The sequence below is a fragment of the Palaemon carinicauda genome, chromosome 42 (assembly GCF_036898095.1).
Source record: "Palaemon carinicauda isolate YSFRI2023 chromosome 42, ASM3689809v2, whole genome shotgun sequence".
NCBI lineage: Eukaryota > Metazoa > Arthropoda > Malacostraca > Decapoda > Palaemonidae > Palaemon > Palaemon carinicauda.
In genome coordinates this window covers 58,152,016-58,171,885 of record NC_090766.1, presented here as the reverse complement: position 1 = coordinate 58,171,885, position 19,870 = coordinate 58,152,016, and the positions used below count along the sequence as shown (strand labels likewise).

Here is a 19,870-nt window from a genome sequence, read left to right as displayed (position 1 = left end):
CTGTGAGGCATGAGGCTCATGCTGCATGGCATGCGGCTCATGCTGCATGGGATGCAGCTCATGCTGCATGGTATGCGGCTCATGCTGCATGGCATGCGGCTCATGCTGCATGGGATGAGGCTCATGCTGCATGGTATGAGGCTCATGCTGCATGGGATGAGGCTTATGCTGCATGGTATGAGGCTTATGCTGCATGGAATGCGGCTCATGCTGTAAGGTCTGCAGAGCATGCTGCATGAGCTGAGGACTGCGCAACTGTGGAGGAGCTCTCACAGGAGGAGGGATGTTAACCTTCTCTGCCTGATAGTCCTGCATAAAAGCCGCAAGCTGAGACTGCATAGTCTGCAGCATGGACCACTTAGGGTCTACAGTGGTTGGAGCAGAGGCCTGTTGAGGGACCACTCTACCTCTCTTGGGAGGTGTGCAGTCATCCGATGATAGCGGCGAGTCCGAACTGACCCAGTGGCTACACCTGGGCCGTTGGACTAGCTCTGAAGGGACTTTACGCTTAAGCGGTCGTGAGACCTTAGTCCACCGTTTCCTCCTGGAAACCTCTTCCACAGACGAGGAATGTAAGGGCTCATTCGTCTGGGAGTGGAAGGGACGATCCTTAGCAGATACGTCCGCAACCACTGAGGATGCATCTGTGCGCCGATCAAGGCCCGCCGAACCCTTTGGTCCTTCGACATTGCTTCTCCCCTGGGCTTGGGAGCTTGCAAGAGGTCCCGGACTGGGAGAACGACTAGCACGCACAGATGTATCCTCATGCGCAATACTGACACTGACACTATGCACAGCACTAGCACTAACACTTCCCACTGCACTCTTCGCTTTCAGCTCTCTGACATCCGCCAAGAGCTGATTGCGGTCACTAACCAACGACTCCACCTTATCACCGAGAGCCTGAATGGCACGTAACATATCGGCCATTGCAGGCTGAGCACTCGTAGCAGGTTCGGGGGTCACCACCACAGGGGAAGGAAAAGGTTGAGGGGCATGGGGAGAGGAAATAACCAAAGAGCGAGAAGAACTCCTCCTATCTCTCTCCTTCTCTAACCTACGAGTATATTTGAGGAATTCATTAAAATCGAATTCCGAAAGCCCCGCACATTCCCCACATCGATCTTCCAATTGACAGGATTTTCCCCTACAATTGGAACATACGGTGTGAGGATCAACAGAGGCCTTCGGAAGACGCCTATTACAAGCACTAACACTACATCGCCTATATTTAGGAACTTGGGAAGTGTCAGACATCTTGAATTCTAGACGTAGTCAAAGGGGGAATTCCAAAGTAAAGCAAAGATCGTTAACCAATGAATCAAATTAATACCAAAAGCTTGCTAAGCTAAGGCTAAAGCTTCCTGTATAGCGAAGGCTAAATTTCAGAGCAAAATACTTCACCAAAACGTGAACAAAAGACTCCAAAATCAACAGCGTATCCATGTAGGTCTTGCCGGTGGCACGACAGAGGAAAAATTGAGGTCGTGTTGACAAGAAGTACTGGAGTACCTGACCACAGATGGCGCTGGTGAGTACACCCCCACCTGTATAAGCGATCGCTGGCGTATCCCGACCGTAGATTTCTGTCGGGCAACGGAGTTGACAGCTACATGATCATCGGGTAAGATTAATATTGAAAAACATTTTTCTACTTTATCTTCAGATTTCAAATGCATTTCACTTACCAATATGAAACCTTGCTACAGTTACAATGTATATCTCTCGGTTAACCATGAACATCTCAGCATCAGCTACAAGTCCCAAATCTTTTATTTCTTTGGCAAGGCTAACACCTCCGGGATATTTCTGTTGCCATGCACATATAATGGATTTCACCTGAGGTGTTTCATCGTCATGCCTAAAAATATATCCAGATTATACATGACATTCTCTCTCCATTAAATCAATTATTCTTAATTTTATACTACTGAGTTTTTTCATATGCAGAAGACAAAAATTAGGTACAAAATATGGTAAATAGCCTCAGGTTTGGTACAAGGAAATTAAGAATATATTTGATTTTGCATAGATGTAGTAAGTCAAAACAGATGATTCCCTAAACAAAAAGATTTATATTAAAGATAAAATTGACTTCCAAAAAGAAAATTGGCTAAAACCAGAATATCAATATGAAAATGTTATTTTTATACTAATCTCATGTCAAGATTGCATATCAATGTTTAGCCATTAAACATTTTCCTATTTTCTTTCCTATCAATAGAGTTAGGCCTCCTAATAAAGTAATGAGACAATCTATCAGCTAATGGGAATAACAATGACTTGTCCAAGCCATAAAATCTTAAGTTTCAAAGTCAAAACTATTTCTTATCTTCTTGATGTCACTATTCAGTGAGGAGGGTGGTTGGCATGTAAATGAACATCTGCACTTAATATATTGGTTTTTGTTTGGGTAAAATTCTTTTGTTGTATCGATTAGTAAATCTAATGTTATAATGATAAGGCAGTAGTATACTCACAAAACATCAATTGTTATATAAATGTCAGTCGATGGGTCACTCAGAACAAAACGAGAGGCTGTAACCTCCTCGGTTGGTATAGTCTCAATATATCCATTGTTGTGAACCTGAAAATTATTACTTTATATAAATAATGAACTATGTATCCAAAATTTTAAATATAAATCTCTTCAGCGTGGGCATATGGATTCAAAAGAAACATTTTTTGGAAGACTGAAGTATCTAAAAATTATAATCGTGACATAAATCATACAAAAATTTAATTACAGATGGCTCCCACATTTACCTAAAATAAACTATATTAAATACAGTAAACATATTTCTTATGCCCTTTTAAGCTTATATTCTCAACTCTCACATGGTGGGACTAATGGGTTTCCTCGTAATAGAGAGATTCTCTTTAGTAGATTACAACTCCTTACACAAATTTAACAACCGAATACCATGAAAATTTTTAAAATTCTGACAATTTCCTTCATGGATGATTTTCCAAGAATTATAGTTGTTTTTGATTTAATATTAAACACTTTGTAGTCCAAAATTAGACAACAGCATAAAATAAAGTATGTTTAGTTGCAAGTTTTTCTGCTTTCTTAGATGGGGTTGCATGGTTTCTTCATTAAATAACCGGGAGTCAAATGAGTGTGACCAATTCAACCGCAAGGAAAAATCAAAGTACAATACTTCAATATCACATTATCTTAAGGAATAAAGAACAAAATCCAATATCAGACTTAACCTCTCAATATGCAGCTAATGGCAAGGTTTAGACAATTAGGATTCATGGAACTTGGGCAGCATGACCCAATGTTAAGACCAGAGAGGTCATTTAGTGATGAAGTGAAACAGGGGAGAAACCTAGAATTGCATTGTGGAGTAAATGTTTAAAAAATAACAAAGGAAGAAATGCTGCAAGAACAGAGGTAAACTAAAAAGTTAAAATGTAGGTGCAGCTAAATGCCAAAGGTATGTTGTGTAGACCCTTTAGTAATGTCTACAGTGTACCATGTTAAGTTCAATGATGACAGTCCCCTACAGGGATAAATTTTGACAAAGGCAAAGATTTCAGGCAGGGAAGAACTACATTAAACTACTTCTCACTAAAATGAACCGAATTTGAAAGTTGTATACGGTACTGTTTGTCGATTTGACAATTTATTTATTTTGAATGCACAGTCACATATTACAATACTTATCCTTGGGTTTATTTTAAAAAATACTGTAAATATGTGCACTGACTAATTCTTTTAAGGTTTTAACAATTATTACATACTTGGTCAATATCATTATCCTCTAAGGGGAAAAATATATTAAAAAATAACATTTCAAATTTTAAAAATGCTCATGTAACAGCCAATGCTCCATTGTCATAAATAAAAAGACATTAATAACACACTTCTGATTCATGTCTGATTTTAAAGTATTTTTTCATATTGAAATGGATATTTTAATGCAATGACATACCAGTAGTTTATCATTACTGTATATGAGTCAAGCAGCACCATTCAATTACTGACACATGCCTTGGTTTTGCAACCTTGCTTTGACTCGGGTATTCAACAAAACATATCTTTGCAAAAAGTGATATAATGACTAATTGTATTCGAATGGTGCTGTTATGTATGTCATTTTCTCAGTTTTACTTACTTAAGGAAATGCTGTGTCCTGGACATTGGCGGTCAGTTGCTTCCACCTCTCCCTTTCCCTAGCCATTTGTATCACTTGATTTTTTGTATTATTACCCTCCAAGCCCACCACAATACTGTCCATGTATTTTGTCCTCTGTATCCCCCTCAATCTCCTCCCCTCTATCCTCCCAGTGAGACATGAAAGTTGTATTTTCTCTCTTATGATGTGCCCTACAAAACTCATTGTGTCTTTATTTCCTTCACCATTGCTCTCTGCACTTAAAGTCTTGCCATTACCTCCTCATTTGTTACTCTGTCCCTCCAAGATATTCTGAGCATCCTCCTGCAAAACCACATAGCTGCTGCATTTAGCTTGTTTTCCAGCTCTCTAATGCATACATAAAGATAGACCATACATACTGTATGTTCTTAAAGCTCTAATTCTTGTTTGTGCAGCAATTCTATTATTTGTAAGAAGATTTTTCATGTTTTTAAAGGTATTTTCGGCTATCAGAATTATCCTAGTAGCCCAAAAAATCCACAGGATTGGCTAAAGATTAGGGATTACAGTAGTTTGTATTGCCAAACAAATACTGTACATTTGCAAAACTTCTAAAGAAAAATATTTTTTGTTCGCCAGTTCTGGCTCCTTTGGCATGGAATAGTGGATACCATGTTACAAGACTGGTCTAATTTGGAATTGTAAGACTTTCCACTGGTTGCTTGGATTTGACTGGTGATGAACAGTGTAGGGGTTAAGAACAGCAAAATTACTTTAATAAAAAACCAGCCTTAACAATAGGGACTTTCAATCTGATTTTCTAATTAGGTTGAGGCAACGTTCTTTTATCTCAGTCCGACTCCCTAATCTAAACACCAAAATGCTTACGCAATATACGACAGGTGGAAAAGAGGGGCTCCCCCATTTTACTGTATGTCACATACCAGCCATCACATTAACAATTCAGTTGCCATTTTCCCATGTTACCAAACACTTGGTTCTATCTAATTCTTACGGTACAAAATTTACTTCTGCCATATGTTTTTCAAAGTAATTTGGTACATACAGTATCTTTAAACCAGATAGAGACATACAGTACATTTTCAATGATTTAAATACTACGATAAGATTACCCACTTTCAAAATTCCAAACTAAGTCTGAGGAGAGATGCTGAATACCAGGTATGGATGATTAAGATTATTAGAATTCTTAGGAGTTTGTACGTTTGCCAAGTGGCACCACCTATTGGGTCTAATAGGCATCACAGGGGAGGGGGAGATGAAAGAAAGAGGGATAAAGCAGCTTTTTTTTTAATAAGTCGGTAAGACAATAGCTTCGAAGGATTAAAGCATGATGAGTACCAGGTAAGATTCATTAAAATATATTTTCCTTATTGCTCATAAGGGATCCACTAGCCTTTAAAAATGGAAGGAATTTGACACTGATTTTCAAGTTACATTATTAACTGCCGGCTGTTTCTCTTAGAACAGGTGACTTAATTGAGTGAGCAAGTTATACCTACATTTCATAGCAAGAAGCTCAAACCAGTTCCTAATCTCAAGAAGAAAAGCTGTGTCACTTTCTCCCACCCTCAAAAATAGGATAAAAACTAGTCTCTTTCCATCTAGCTATAAAATAAATTAACACATTTGTAAAAATAAACACAGTATGCACATACCTTGTGTAAACTTGTCACAGATTCTCTAGAACACTGTAAATTACGGCAGCCTCTAACTACGAGGTAATGATCAGGCGTTCTGACAAAGTCAACTTCTCCAGTTCTCCGTGGGTTTTGAAAATCTAGTTTTTCTATGAAGGCTAATTCACAAAACATGGCTGAAAAATAAATTTTACTAAGAGAATGAAAATAAAAAGTTCACATAAATTCGTCAATACAGTATTCTAAAAACCAAATACCACATCAAGGCAAATATTGTATTTGCAACCTGCCATCTTGTACCATAGAGTAACCTTACATACAAGTCTATGGCAGCTTTTTTACCTTTAACTGAAAATTGCAGTCTACTGAAATACTCCTTAAAAAGAACAATATAAGGCTCAATGTTACTGACATTAAACACACATTAGCCACAGTAAAGCACACAAACATAAAACTAAATTCTATTATCAAACTGTATTTAATGGTTATCTTATTGGGAAGTTTAATCAAACAACAGTTAAAATACTTAAACTGCCAGAGTACTTATTTAACATTCAAACCATAAATAAGGATATAAAGGCATACGAAAGTGACGGAGAGACAGAAATTAAATGTGTTCGAGATGAAGTGTCTGAGGAGTATGGTCAGTTTATCTCGGTTGGATAAGGTTAGAATCAAAGTAGTAAGAGTGAGGACACATGAGAGGAGGGAATTAGCAGCTAGAGTGGATATGAAATGTGTTAAGGGTTGGTTTGGTCATGTAAAGAGGATGGAAAATGGTCATCTGCTGAAGAAGATGATGAATGCAAGAGTCAATGGGTGAAGTGCAAAAGGTAGGCCAAAGTTTGGGTGGATGTATGGTGTGAATAAGGCCCTAGGTGACAGGAGGGTAGATGTGAGGTAAATATGTGTGAAGAATAGAAATGAATGGCAAGCAATTGTGACAGTTCCAATAGGCCTTGCTGCTACCCAGGATTGCCAAGGTAGCGGCAATAGGGGAATCAGCATATGAAGCTTCATTTGTGGTGGAATATCGGGAGGGTGGACTGTGGCAACCTAATAATACCAACTAAACTTGACCGAGTCACTCGTCAGGCAAGGAGGAACAAAGATGAAAAATCCCCCTTTTGTTTCTTTTGATGTCAGCTACCACACAAAATTGGGGCAAGTGCCATGGCAGATATTTCGATAAATGTACTTGTGCCTACAGTTGCCCAGCTACAGTTAACACATGAGCTTGTGGCCGAGCTTGAAAGCAAACAGAGCACGCAGTCATCCGAAACGTGATTCAAATGAACAACTTCAATTAAAACCTCATTCACCCCATCAAGATTAATTGAATTATTTGACATGCCATGCCAACCACATAAGAAATAAAAATTGTTTAGGAGTGCTTACTTACATACAATCTAGTTTGTCTAATAAATCAACTAGGCTTGTGCTATGCAAAGATTTAGTATCAAAAGAGTCTAAAGTAGTTAAAGAATTCAAGGCTCTGAGAGAGGCTATAAAATCTCGACTGCGCAGCAAAGTTTTAGAACCGTTACTGAAAGAAAGACTATTAATACTATGCTGTACTTAATTCTGGCTAAGTTAGATTTTGCAACAGTGATTAGGATCAGAATTACTGCTTTCACGAGTGGATTTACTAGACTTCCGATTTTAACAAAGGAAGCAAGCAATGTCCAGAGCTTGTGAAGGTCATCACTATTAAAAATTGGCTGATTAAGTGTATTATCTATCTAATGGTGGAGGAGCGTCAGTGTCATCATCCCCACTTTAATCAACTAAGCTTGTCTTTCATGGATTTCCCCCCATGAACTCTAAGTAAGCCCTCTCTACTTCGCGGTGTCGACCATCGCGGATTCACCACTTCGCGGATTTTTTTCATAACCCATGTATATACATATATCGCGGATTTTCCGGAAATTTCGAAAATACCGCGATGTGACCGACGGTGCGAGATTGGAGAGAAGTAAGGAAAATTGAATCATGATTGATTTTCAATATAAATGAAGCATTGAGGAGCAACAAAGATATCATTTGTTAGAGAGAGAGAGAGAGGTTAGTAGAGAGAGAGAGAGAGAGAGAGAGAGGTAAGAGGTAGAGAGAGAGAGTGAGTAGAGAGAGAGAGAGAGGTAGAGGTAGAGAGAGGTAGAGGTAGAGTGTAGAGAGGAGAGAGAGAGAGAGAGAGGGTAGAGAGAGAGAGAGAGTAGAGGTAGAGAGAGGTAGAGGTAGAGGTAGAGAGAGAGAGAGAGGTAGAGGTAGAGAGAGGTAGAGGTAGAGGTAGAGAGAGAGAGAGAGAGAGAGAGAGAGAGAGAGAGGTAGAGGGTAGAGGTAGAGAGAGAGAGGAGGTTAGAGAGAGAGAGAGAGAGAGAGAGAGAGAGAGAGAGAGAGAGGTAGAGGTAGAGGTAGAGGGTAGAGAGAGAGAGAGGTAGAGAGAGAGAGAGAGAGAGAGAGAGAGAGAGAGAGAGAGGAGGAGAAGGAGAGAGAGAGAGAGAGAGAGAGAGGAGAGAGAGAGGTAGAGAGAGAGAGAGAGAGTAGAGAGAGAGAGAGAGAGGTAGAGAGAGAGAGAGAGGTAAGAGGAGAGAGAGAGAGGTAGAGAGAGAGAGAGAGAGGTAGAGAGAGAGAGAGAGAGAGGTTAGAGAGAGAGAGAGAGAGGAGGTAGAGAGAGAGAGAGAGAGGAGGTAGAGAGAGGTAAGAGTGAGAGAGGTAGAGAGGAGAGAGAGAGGAGGTAGAGAGAGAGAGAGAGGTAGAGAGAGAGAGAGAGAGGTAGAGAGAGAGAGAGAGAGAGAGGTTAGAGAGAGAGAGAGAGGAGGTAGTGAGAGAGAGAGAGAGAGGTAGAGAGAGAGAGGTAGAGAGAGAGAGAGAGAGATAGAGGGGGGTTTAAATGTAATAAACAAAAAAATTTGAAAGGTTATAACACATTGGTGCTTATGTAATATCAACTGTATACTGTAGACGGTTTGAATAAGTTAAGAAATTGTATAAACGATACTTTGTTAGTGTAATTCGTACACTCTCGAGCGGCAGCTAGATGTCAGCTGATCTAAATCACAGCCAAAAATAAAACAAAAAGAAGTCAACAATACTCGATTTTTAAAACACACCCACCCGAAATTTAAAAACAAAAGTACATGCTTTCTTAATGTGCAATTACACTATTTAAAGAGTAGCAATTTTCTAGAATAAGATGATGTTTCCAAAAAAATAGTGGTTTGCTGATGAAATCGGATGCCGTATTTTTAGCTATGATTGAAATGTATGTACTGTAGACTCGGCCTAATTATTTCGTTTTGTATTTATTGGACACTAAGAAAACTAATTTTAGTTTCTTCATCTAAATGTAAGTATTGTACAACACGGAGAGAGAGAGAGAGAGAGAGAGGAGACGAGAGAGGAGAGATGAGAGAGAGAGAGAGAGAGAGAGGAGAGAGGAGAGAGAGAGAGAGAGAGAATGAATCAGCTGTAGTAATCAAATGGCGTGTTTTTGTTTCGTGAGAATTTCATCGCCACGACTATAACAACAACATACTGTACTGAACTTTACAGTATTATACAGACTACTGTAATATGATAAAGTAAAATATTTGTAATCTATTTTATATGAAATGGGGCTTTTTTTTTTTGTTTTAAAATTTACATTTACGTATGTAAAACAACTCTCTCTCTCTCCTCTCTCTCTCTCTCTCTCTCTCTCGAAAATTGTTTTCTGCTTTGCTACGTATGTATGATTTCATATAGATACGGTAAATAATATTTGTAATAACATATTTTATAAAAGCTTTTACTGTAATATCATTATTTATCACTTTCATCATGCGCGTTAAATGCCTTCGTTTGTTTACTGAGCGTACTTTATGACGCCGTCGTTTCAGGCGGCGTCATAAAGAAAAACATTTAATTTGGAAGTCCTAAGAAAAATTAAGTAAAACATTGGTAATAACAAAATCAACATACTGTACTGAATAATCAATATAATCGATGCAAAAACTAACCTATACACAGATGTGTAAATGCGTTTGTTTCTTCATTATGATCAGAGATAAACGTAAACAAAACATTGGTTGCCATTTTTTATCTGCTTTTTGGCGCGTTTAGGAAATGCATGATATAAAGTCGCCTTTAATATTTGTGCCTGTTTTAGTTTAGGGTACTGTAGTACATGCATTAAGTGTTCTGTACATTAAAGGGTAGTTTGTTAACAGTACTATGTACAAGGGAAGGTTTTAAAAGTCTGAATATACATGTTAAATAAATAGGTAAATATGGTGTCACTACTTCGCGGATTTTCACCTATCACGGTCGGGTCTGGAACCTATCTACCGCGATAAACGAGGGTTCACTGTAAGTAAGTTCCCTTTAGCATGTTTAACTCAAGTGGCAACCAATGAAATATACTTTTTCTCACAAGAACACACACTTTACTAAGATTATATTGTGACGGGCCGAGAGGGGAGTTGTGAAATCAAAGGCAGATTGGAAACGACTGAGTTATATTGTTGTGGAACACTCTCCTTATATACAAAACCTCAAGGCAACAGGACATGACAAGTTCACAAGACAGACAATATCACAGAGGAAAAACCAGACAGGAATTTTCATGTTCGTTTTAGTGCGAGGGAGGAGCGAAGGAGACTGGGGGTCCCGTCGTCTTGATATGGTGATAAATACCGTGCTTGGCAGGAACCGTGGGCGTTTGGCGAAGTTCTGGACGGAAAACTTCCGGGTACGACGTGAGGAGGTGGGCGTAGGCATCCGTGGGTGCGCTGATGTGGAGAGCGAGGTTAGAGGGGGCGGGTTGAAGAGGTGTCGACAAGTACGAGTCTGCGTTGACCAATCGTCGGTGGGCGACATCGACCAGAAGGTGGAAATGAGAGAGGAAATCCGCACCGAGGATTGGCATTGTGACGTCAGCAACGAGAAACTTCCAATTGAATTTACCGTTTCCGAACGATAATGTGAGGCTCTCGTAACCGTAGGTGGGTATCGCGGATCCGTTGGCAGCTACCAAGCGGACGTCGGCAGATGTAGACAGACTACGTTGTGCCTTGAAGAGTTTCCTTGGCAAAAGAGAACGACAAGCACCCGTGTCTACCAAAAATCGCACGCCCGTTCCTGAATCCTGTAAAAAGAAAAGATTAGAAACATGGGAGGCCACCGCCACAAGCGATGGCCTACTTACACGTTTTTTGGCCACTGACAATCTTTGGCACATTTCTTCGTGGTTTGCCCCGAATCTGAAGGTGGTAGTAGCAAAACTGCGGCGGATGGGAGGTAGTAAGTGGCTGTAGAAGTCGTTCGTTGGGGCGCGAGCGATTGGTGGGTGGGTGGGCGGCTTTGTCGCCGCTTCGGCACGTCACGGGGTAGGCGTGTATTCCTACGGCATTCATGTCAGCTTCGGTTGACGTTGAATAGGCATCCTCGTCGTCAGGGGTGGAGGCGTTGATGGAGGTCTTGAAGTGGCTGTCCATAAGGGCGTCGGCTTTGGTCATCAAGTCCTTTATGGGTAAACTATCGACATCGGGTATGGCAGCGCGCACAGGGTCAGGTAAACGGCGTATCCAAAGGGCACGGAGTAGGTTCACCTCACGAGGAGAGCCGTCTGCGGCAGGTTGAAGGCGAGCGATCTGGTCATTTCCCTGAGGGCAAGCGAAGCCCTTTGGTCCCCCAACGGTTGTTGCGAGAGCTGAAAAAGCTTTGCCTATACGGGCGGCTGGCGACGGCGAGTACTGCTGCAGAAGGTATGATTTGAGGTCGTCATACGCTATTGGGGTGTCTCCTTGTTCACAAAGCCAGTCGGCATATTTCTGGGAAGGTGTCCTCGGGGTATCGCCGCGAGAACATAATCCGCTTTGGTGGTTGAGCGAGTCACGCCCCTGATACGAAACTGGACTTCTGCGCGCTGAAACCAAGCAAACGCCTCTCCGCTGGCAAACGATGAAAGTTTGAATGGAGCGGCCGCAGCACCAACTGCCGTAGAGTCCGCCATAGTACCAACGATGAAGGGGCGAGGGGGTGGGGGGTGGAAGGCGGTGGGAGCGAGTCGACTTCCGGGGTCACCAATGTGACGGGCCGAGAGAGGAGTTGTGAAATCAAAGGCAGATTGGAAACGACTGAGTTATATTGTTGTGGAACACTCTCCTTATACAGTATACAAAACCTCAAGGCAACAGGACATGACAAGTTCACAAGACAGACAATATCACAGAGGAAAAACCAGACAGGAATTTTCATGTTCGTTTTAGTGCGAGGGAGGAGCGAAGATACAAGCATAATATATACAAAAGGAATTATGTACAATTGTGTGAAACACGGTTGGTACAATATAAATCAAAGTATTGCCCTCAACATGATACACACAGAGAAAGCGATTCATGATCTCCCAGACAATTCCCTAGCAAACAAAGCCAGGGGAAGAAATCCTAATGCACAGTAATAGGTAAAAAGGTGGAGAACATCTTAAGTAAATTGTAATGACAGATCAACAGTAAGTAGAGAGAGAGAAACGCTTACTGCTATTATGTTACATTTTGTTACTAGGAGCATACATTTATTGAAGGTAAAGAAAATAGGAAAATTTATAAAATGTTTAAAAATGTTATAGGTAAATGTCGATTAAACCAAGCTCCTAAAGAAGCAATATGAAAATCAAGGGTGGTTCATAGTAATAAAAGCAGTATCATAAAATGAAAACTTACATTATTGTGGGCATATCATCATCATTTCCGATCAAATATTTTCCTCCAGGAAAACCATATTGGTTATGCATACCAAGAGGCTGTACAATATCACTAAATCATTAACCTACTGCATGTAACTATTAATATGTCATTAATACTTACACTGGGCATATCCATAGTTCTTTAAATTATCTGCATAAATAGAGGAGTAGAGGTTATAAATCCTTTCTCCTTGATGCATGAATGTGTTATTAACCTGCTTCATCTCCTGTGCCATACTCTCCATTTCCACCTGGCTTGTAGAACCAACGATGTGAGCTGCACGCACATTTTTCATGAAAATCTGTTCAAAAGATATTTTCCATGAATAATGACCCCTACACTGATGCAATCATTTGTATGCTTTGGTACATTAAAACCTTATAAATCAATAAATACATTTCTTTGATAACTTCCAAGTAATCATTTCCAATATACTAAAAACTAATGCAAAAACAAAATATTTAATATTGGGACACCTTATCTCTAATTACAGTATTAATAATTTTTATTTGCTCTTTCATACATCAGAACATTTAACTATAAACCATTTAAAAGGGAAATTTCATTTTCAAGTTTTCATAAGTATAATCTTTATACCAGTGTCAAAAAAATATTATTTTTCTTGGAAGCTTTTAAATTCTCTATCATTAAACCCTTCATTGTGAGGCGTCAGATTCCCCCACCCTCCAATAGCTGCATAAGAGATTTGTTACCATCAGATATGCAAACATGCTTATTGTATAACTTATATTTTCATGTTTTTTCCTTTAGTGATAATTATGGGTAAATTTGTCAAAAGGTTTGTATTTTTCCAATTGTATTTTACTCTAAATAATAGAAAAGTACAGCACTTTATGTATCTTTCCTTTGAATTTTTTTGTATTCATTATCCATAAATTACAGAAAATTTTACAAAAATTTCCATAGTTATACTATTTCATTATAAATTACAGTAACGCACTGGAATCCTGTGTAAATCGGTTTTAAATTCATAGTGAAGTGATTATGTGCTTTGCTTAATTCCACAATAGATAGCTGTCAAAAGATATAAAATAACTTATCGGTAACAGAGCTTGTTATACAAATATGTAAAGAAAATACCTGTTTGCTTCCTTTGACACGAGAAGTCTACTATAAGGTATAATTATAAAGCATACAATGAACAAACACTTATCTATTCATAACAAAAGGAACTGCTATTTCTTAGAGAGAGAGAGAGAGAGAGAGAGAGAGAGAGAGAGAGAGAGAGAGAGAGAGAGAGATAAATCTAGTTCATGAAAGAAAAAGAAATGCCTCAAGTAGGGAATGCTCACACTGGTTAGAGTGATGTTATACAAGGTAACATAAAAACACACTACTTTAGCACTTACGCAATCATGAATAAAGGATAGAATCCTAAAGTCTTAGTTGGTTGGCTGAAGATGGAGGGGCTAGAGTCAAGGAGAAGGAGCTGTTCATAACTTGAAATGCAAACACCACCATATATTATTCTTTCTTTTAGTATAAAATTAGGATAATTATGTTTTGATGGAAAAACATGATGTTATAACAACATTGCTTGAGCATCAGTTTGGCCCTGCCTTCTCTACAATAGTTTCTTCCTTTTACTTTCCCATTTTCCATCATATTTTTCACCACAAATCGTTTGTGGTAGCTCCTATGAGAGTACCTTATAGCAATAGCATTCATTGTTCTTTTTAGATTAATTAGGCCTGATAGTATTTCACATCAATTGGAGAAATACTAAAAAGATAGAAATGTAAAGTATAAAATCTGTTAAAACCTGTCAGGTGTTCTTATATCCTAAAAATATCCTCTACCTTCTATCTTCTATTATTAGTAAAAAATTTAACTTTCTTCTGTATTTAAGAGTGAAAGACAATGTGCACTGAAAGGAATTAGACTATATTTCCTCAGGTTTGTGGATAATTTTACAAAAGTGAAATGGAAACTATAAAAACAAATTTAATCTATCTTATTTGATCTTCATAAGGGATGTTTTGTATTTTAGAATTTGATTTATATAATTTAGGTTATATAAGCGGGCAACGGTCTGTTCAGCAACCAGGTGCACCTCTAGGAACACTGCAAGTCACTAGCAAGGAAAAGTTAGAGATGTTAAACAGCAAATTGGAAGATAGGAGTAAGAACGAAGGTAGGGTAGAAGAATATAAAGTATAAGTGCAGCTAAGGGGTTTGATGTTTTAGACTCCTTATCAAAACACTTTAATTAATGTACTGCGCGTATGAGTACGGTATGAGCTCTAGGGGGGAGATTTTCAATGATAAGTAATATATTTCAATTATCGTTTACTCAAATTATCAAAATTATTAAGATTATAAAAAAACAATTCTTAGCTGGAAAAATATACTTTTCTCACTTACCACAGGGGACGTAAATACCATATCCTGATCTTTTCTGACTATTGTGTTTCGAAATTGGTTAAAATCTATTCCATCCACAACAGATGCATCGATGTTACCATTCACATTCAAGTGGCTAAAGGTCTTTTGACCCGTTATTTCTTGGGAATCTCGTCCAGATTTAACCACAAGATCTGATATTTGAATGCCGTTGATGTTTGCTACTTCTAGATCACCTGTTAAAAGAGGGAAAAAAAATTACAGTAAAAATAAATTACGGTACTTTAAGCAATTTTTATATAAAAATACAAACATCATTAAGATTCTTTAGGTAAGGACTGGACCCTGAAGACATGATTACTATCAAATGTATTAATGTAACAGTCACATTTCTAATCTAATCTAATAGCAGTCGTCCATAACTAGCAATGTCATCCCAAGTTGATCAATTTATGTTCAATGTGGTTGCATTTATATGCTCGCTACGGACTTGTCCTTGGGGATTTGTTCTTGCAAGAGGTGAAAACAAACTATCTTTATTTAAAGAAGTTGGCTACCTATATACTTAATACAAGACAATACAAGACCATGACAATTACAGTCACTACAAATAACCTCAAGTAATATCTACAGGTGTACTTATGCCCTCCTCGGGAGTACAGGTATTGGCTAAATACAGAGGAGAAACAATTGGCTGGATACTAACTTAGTTCAACATATACAAAGAATCTGTGCCACACAATGCATCATCAGACGGAAGTACCTCAAAATGATCGCTAAATCTTGAGGAAATGGACAACTGGACTATTCTCTCAGACCTGCCGAAAGCTCTATGGCCATGTAGTCACAGTTTATGAAGGTGTGAAAAGGGTATGAATAGCGAATGATTCCAAGGTAGGAAAAGGAATACCCACCCCTAAAAAGGATACATGCAAACTATATGCCAATTATGGGTAGAAGATTGGCCAGGGCACCAGCCACCTGTTGAGATACTACCGCTAGTGTGTTATTGGGTCCCTGGATCCCTCTCTCTAGTTACCACTCATTTTGTCTTTGCCTATCCATACACTGAAGTTTGGCCTATTCTTACCACATTCTCCTCTGTCCTCATACACCTGAGAACACTGAGATTACCAAACAATTCTTCTTCGCTCAGGGGGTTAACTACTGCAATGTAATTGTTCAGTGGCTACTTTCCTCTTGGTAAGGGTAGAAGAGACTCTCTAGCTATGGGGGAGGGTGGGCTGTGGCACCCCTAGCAGTACCAGCCGAACTCGGTTGACTCCCTTGTCAGGCTGAGAGGAACGTAGAGAGGAGAGGTCCCCTTTTCTGTTTCATTTGTTTCATGTTGGCTACCCCCCAAAATTGGGGGAAGTGCCTTGGTATATTATGTATGTAAGCAGCTCTTCAAGGAGAATGACACTCCAAAATCAAACAATTGTTCTCTGGTCTTGGATAGTGCCATAGTCTCTCTACCATAGCCTTCCACAGTCTTGGATTAGAGCTCTCTTGCTTTGGGGTACACTCGGGCATGCTGTTCTATATTTTTCTTCCTCTTTTCTGAAGTTTACAGAGTTTATATGCGAAGGATCTAATTCAATGATGTTACTGTTCTTGAAATTTTTTATTTTGATAGTTTATTCTTCTCTTGTAGTTTATTTGTTTCCTTGTTTCCTGCCCTCACTGGGCTATTTTTCCTTATTGTAGCCTTGGGCTTATACATCTTGCTTTTCCCACTAAGGTTATAACCTAGCTTATAATACATAGATAATAATAAATAATCAAATAATAATAAATAATAATAATAAATAATAGTAATAATAATAATAATAATAATACAATTGCCTCATAAGGAAATATTTTTTGGCACTTCGTTAATAAGTTTCTTAATTTTATTAAACTTAACACAGGAATAAAGAGTAACAACAGAGTAGAAGACATCACTGCTCACTCTTTAGATATGAGTAAATTACTAAAGACGTAAAATTTTAAATATGTCAAGGCGTAGTCTGAAAGATGAATCAAGTAACCATTCAATAAGAAAAGGGTTTACAAAAGATGAAGAGGAGAGCCCTTCGAAGTTCTGATAAATCTGTCAAAAGGGTCCAAGGAATGACAGAACCCATTTACCATACACTAAGGTGAGGTGAGAATCACACAATAGAAGTGAATGTATTTGTTATAGCTTGATAATGCCAGTTTCAGTATATACAGTACATCCCACTAATGTTGTGAGCACTACAGAAAAAGTAGGGCTCCATTAATAATATCCAACATAGAATAATGAGCTCTAAGATGAAGGCATCTTTTAAAATTCTGAGAGCATTTTAAATTTCTTTATATAGAGTATATACTGTTCAAGTTTTACCTCCTTGGGAGTGTTTAGTATACTGTAGGTATTTTTCAGTGTTTAGCTTTCTTATTTTCACCCTGAGTGCACAGTCTCTTGCTTAGTTCACAGTGAATTACCATTACTGTAGACTATTTTTCAGTAAAGGCAAATTTAATTACTTCGAGTAAATAATTAGGCTATCCCTACCTTATCAAAGTGGGATTCAGCAATATGAATGGCAGGGGAGGTTCAAAGAGACATCATCTTAATAATGAAGTTACTTATTTCTATACTTACCTGGCATTTATATATATGCCATCCCACTTCCCATACTGAATAGTGATGTCAAGAAATTACTAAATTAGTTTTGATTTTCAGACAAGACAAATGGCATGGTTTACCCCGGTGGTAGTAAAGCCATACACCACCCTATGACTCCAATTTTATGCTAGATGGGCAAGGCATGGAAAGAATTTTTTTTTTTTCCAGTTTTTTGGTAGAAGTCGATAAGTAGCTATCTTCGAGAAGAGGGAATATGAATGGCAGTAAGTATAGAAATGGAAATAAGTAATTTCTTAGGATTTAAAAAAAAATATGGCAAATTATCTACTTGTCTCTTTCCCTATTTATATGGGTATAAATAAAGCCAGAATTTACCTTGTACAGAATCTCCAATGCAGAATTCAGGGTACCACAAACCTTTCCCAAGCATCAGTATTGAAAGACAAATATTTTGGAAAAATGCACATAAGCAGACCATCCATTGCATCACAACCCAAGCAAGATAAAACACGAGCATTGAAAACATTAGGAAGTTATCATTTTCAGCAAACTTTATTTGAAAAGGATCTACAGTGAACCCTCGCTACTTCGCGGTTCGACCATCGCGGATTCACCACTTCGCGGGTTTTTTCCATAACCCATATATATATACAGTATATACATATCGCGGATTTTCCGGAAATTTCGAAAATACCGCAAAATCTGAAGACCCCCAAATACGATATTTCGTTACCTGTAATTCCATTAATACTGTAATTAGTAATATCTGCTCTTACTGATTGTTCATTGCATTACATATGATATATAATTCAGCACAGAAAGAAATAAAACACAAAAAGAGAATGTGATCATACGATAATACAGAACTGTATACAGTACGTAGTAAAATTAAATCGAACATGAAACGCAAATCAGATGCAGTCATACCATATTAGAATGGTGTAAGGCTGCTGATGGCTACTACTGTACTACAAATGTAATGGATGTACATCTTTTCCATGATTCTTTTGTATGTATACGTACGTAGTACTGCATCCAATAATATTCTTTGTTGCAAAAATCACATTTCGAATAAGCGTACGAGAGAGAGAGAGAGAGAGATAGAGAGAGAGAGAGAGACACACATCCTACAAAAGAATAAAATAACATACGTAAAGCTATTATTATTATTGTTATTATTATTATTGTTGTTGTTGTTAATAAAATTATTGTTATTATTATTATCATTATTATTATTATTGTTACTGTACAGTATTATTATCATTATTTATTATTATTATTATTATTATTAATACTGTACGTACGGTATACGTGGGGTATCTTGTACTTCGAGTTGGTAACCTACGCATCATATACTGTAAGACGGGTTGTGATTGGTTCAAGCGCTGATAGATGACGAATCAGAACTCAAGTTTTGTTATCTAGCCTGTGATTGGTGTTTTGCCCTCATCTCCAACCCGCAGCATCTGGGTTCTCGCGGGGCCCGGGTCGTCCACTTTCTCTTACGGCGTATCCCTGAGTAGAGGTTCTTAAGTTTGTGAAGTTTTATCTGTGCTGTGTGCGACTGTTTTAAGTTGAACTTTTTGTTAAATCCTACTGTACAATGCCTCCCAAGCGTTCTGCTTCTACTAAGGCTGGTAGTGAGCCTAAACGCCACCGAAGGATGATGACGATTGCTGAGAAGGTTACGCTTCTCGATATGTTAAAAGACGGTAGAAGTTACGCGGCCGCAGCCCGCCATTTTGGAATCAACGAATCCACCGTTCGCTATATCAAGAAGGACGAGGCGAACATTAGAAAGACGGCTGCAATCACCTTTAGCAGATCAGCGAAGCGAGTCGTTACAACGCGTAATAAAACGATCGTACGCATGGAAGGTGCTTTAGCTGTGTGGATTGCCGACTGCCGGAAGAAGAACATAGCCTTGGATACGAACACCATCCGAACAAAGGCTTTGAGCTTGTATGAGAATTTTGCTGCAAAGGAACCTCAAGACGACGACGGCAACCATGCTGAAGATGATGATGATGCAGATGATCCTCAACCAGGGACATCCACTGATTCCCAGCCTCAGAAACAACGTTTTTCCGCCAGCAAAGGATGGTTCGCTTAGTTTCAGAAACGCTTCGCCCTGAAAAGCGTTTCCCTGCATGGCGAGGCTGCTTCGGCTGACACTGCCGCTGCTGAAACTTACGTGAACCAGACGTTCAAGAATATTATCGCCGAAGGTGGATACAAGCCGGAACAAGTCTTTAATATGGATGAGACCGGCTTGTTTTGGAAGAGAATGCCGTCGCGAACTTTCCTGTTCAAAGAGGAAGCCAAAGCCTCTAGCTTTAAAGCATTCAAGGATCGCGTTACCCTCGTGATGTGTGGCAATGCTGCTGGATTTTTGCT

The 19,870-nt window shown here is 38.7% G+C and overlaps 1 protein-coding gene across 1 annotated transcript in view; it reads right to left on the bottom strand.

The window, feature by feature from the left end:
- The window catches only part of LOC137633353 (uncharacterized), a 224,657-nt gene that overhangs the window by 25,779 nt on the left and 179,008 nt on the right, over positions 1-19,870 (bottom strand). The window contains exons 32-36 of the mRNA XM_068365605.1: positions 14,881-15,095; positions 12,616-12,796; positions 5,789-5,946; positions 2,481-2,587; positions 1,689-1,861 (exon numbers count right to left, since the gene is read on the bottom strand). Of these exons, the coding sequence (XP_068221706.1) occupies positions 1,689-1,861; positions 2,481-2,587; positions 5,789-5,946; positions 12,616-12,796; positions 14,881-15,095 (834 nt within the window). The remainder of the gene's footprint in view (positions 1-1,688; positions 1,862-2,480; positions 2,588-5,788; positions 5,947-12,615; positions 12,797-14,880; positions 15,096-19,870) is intronic.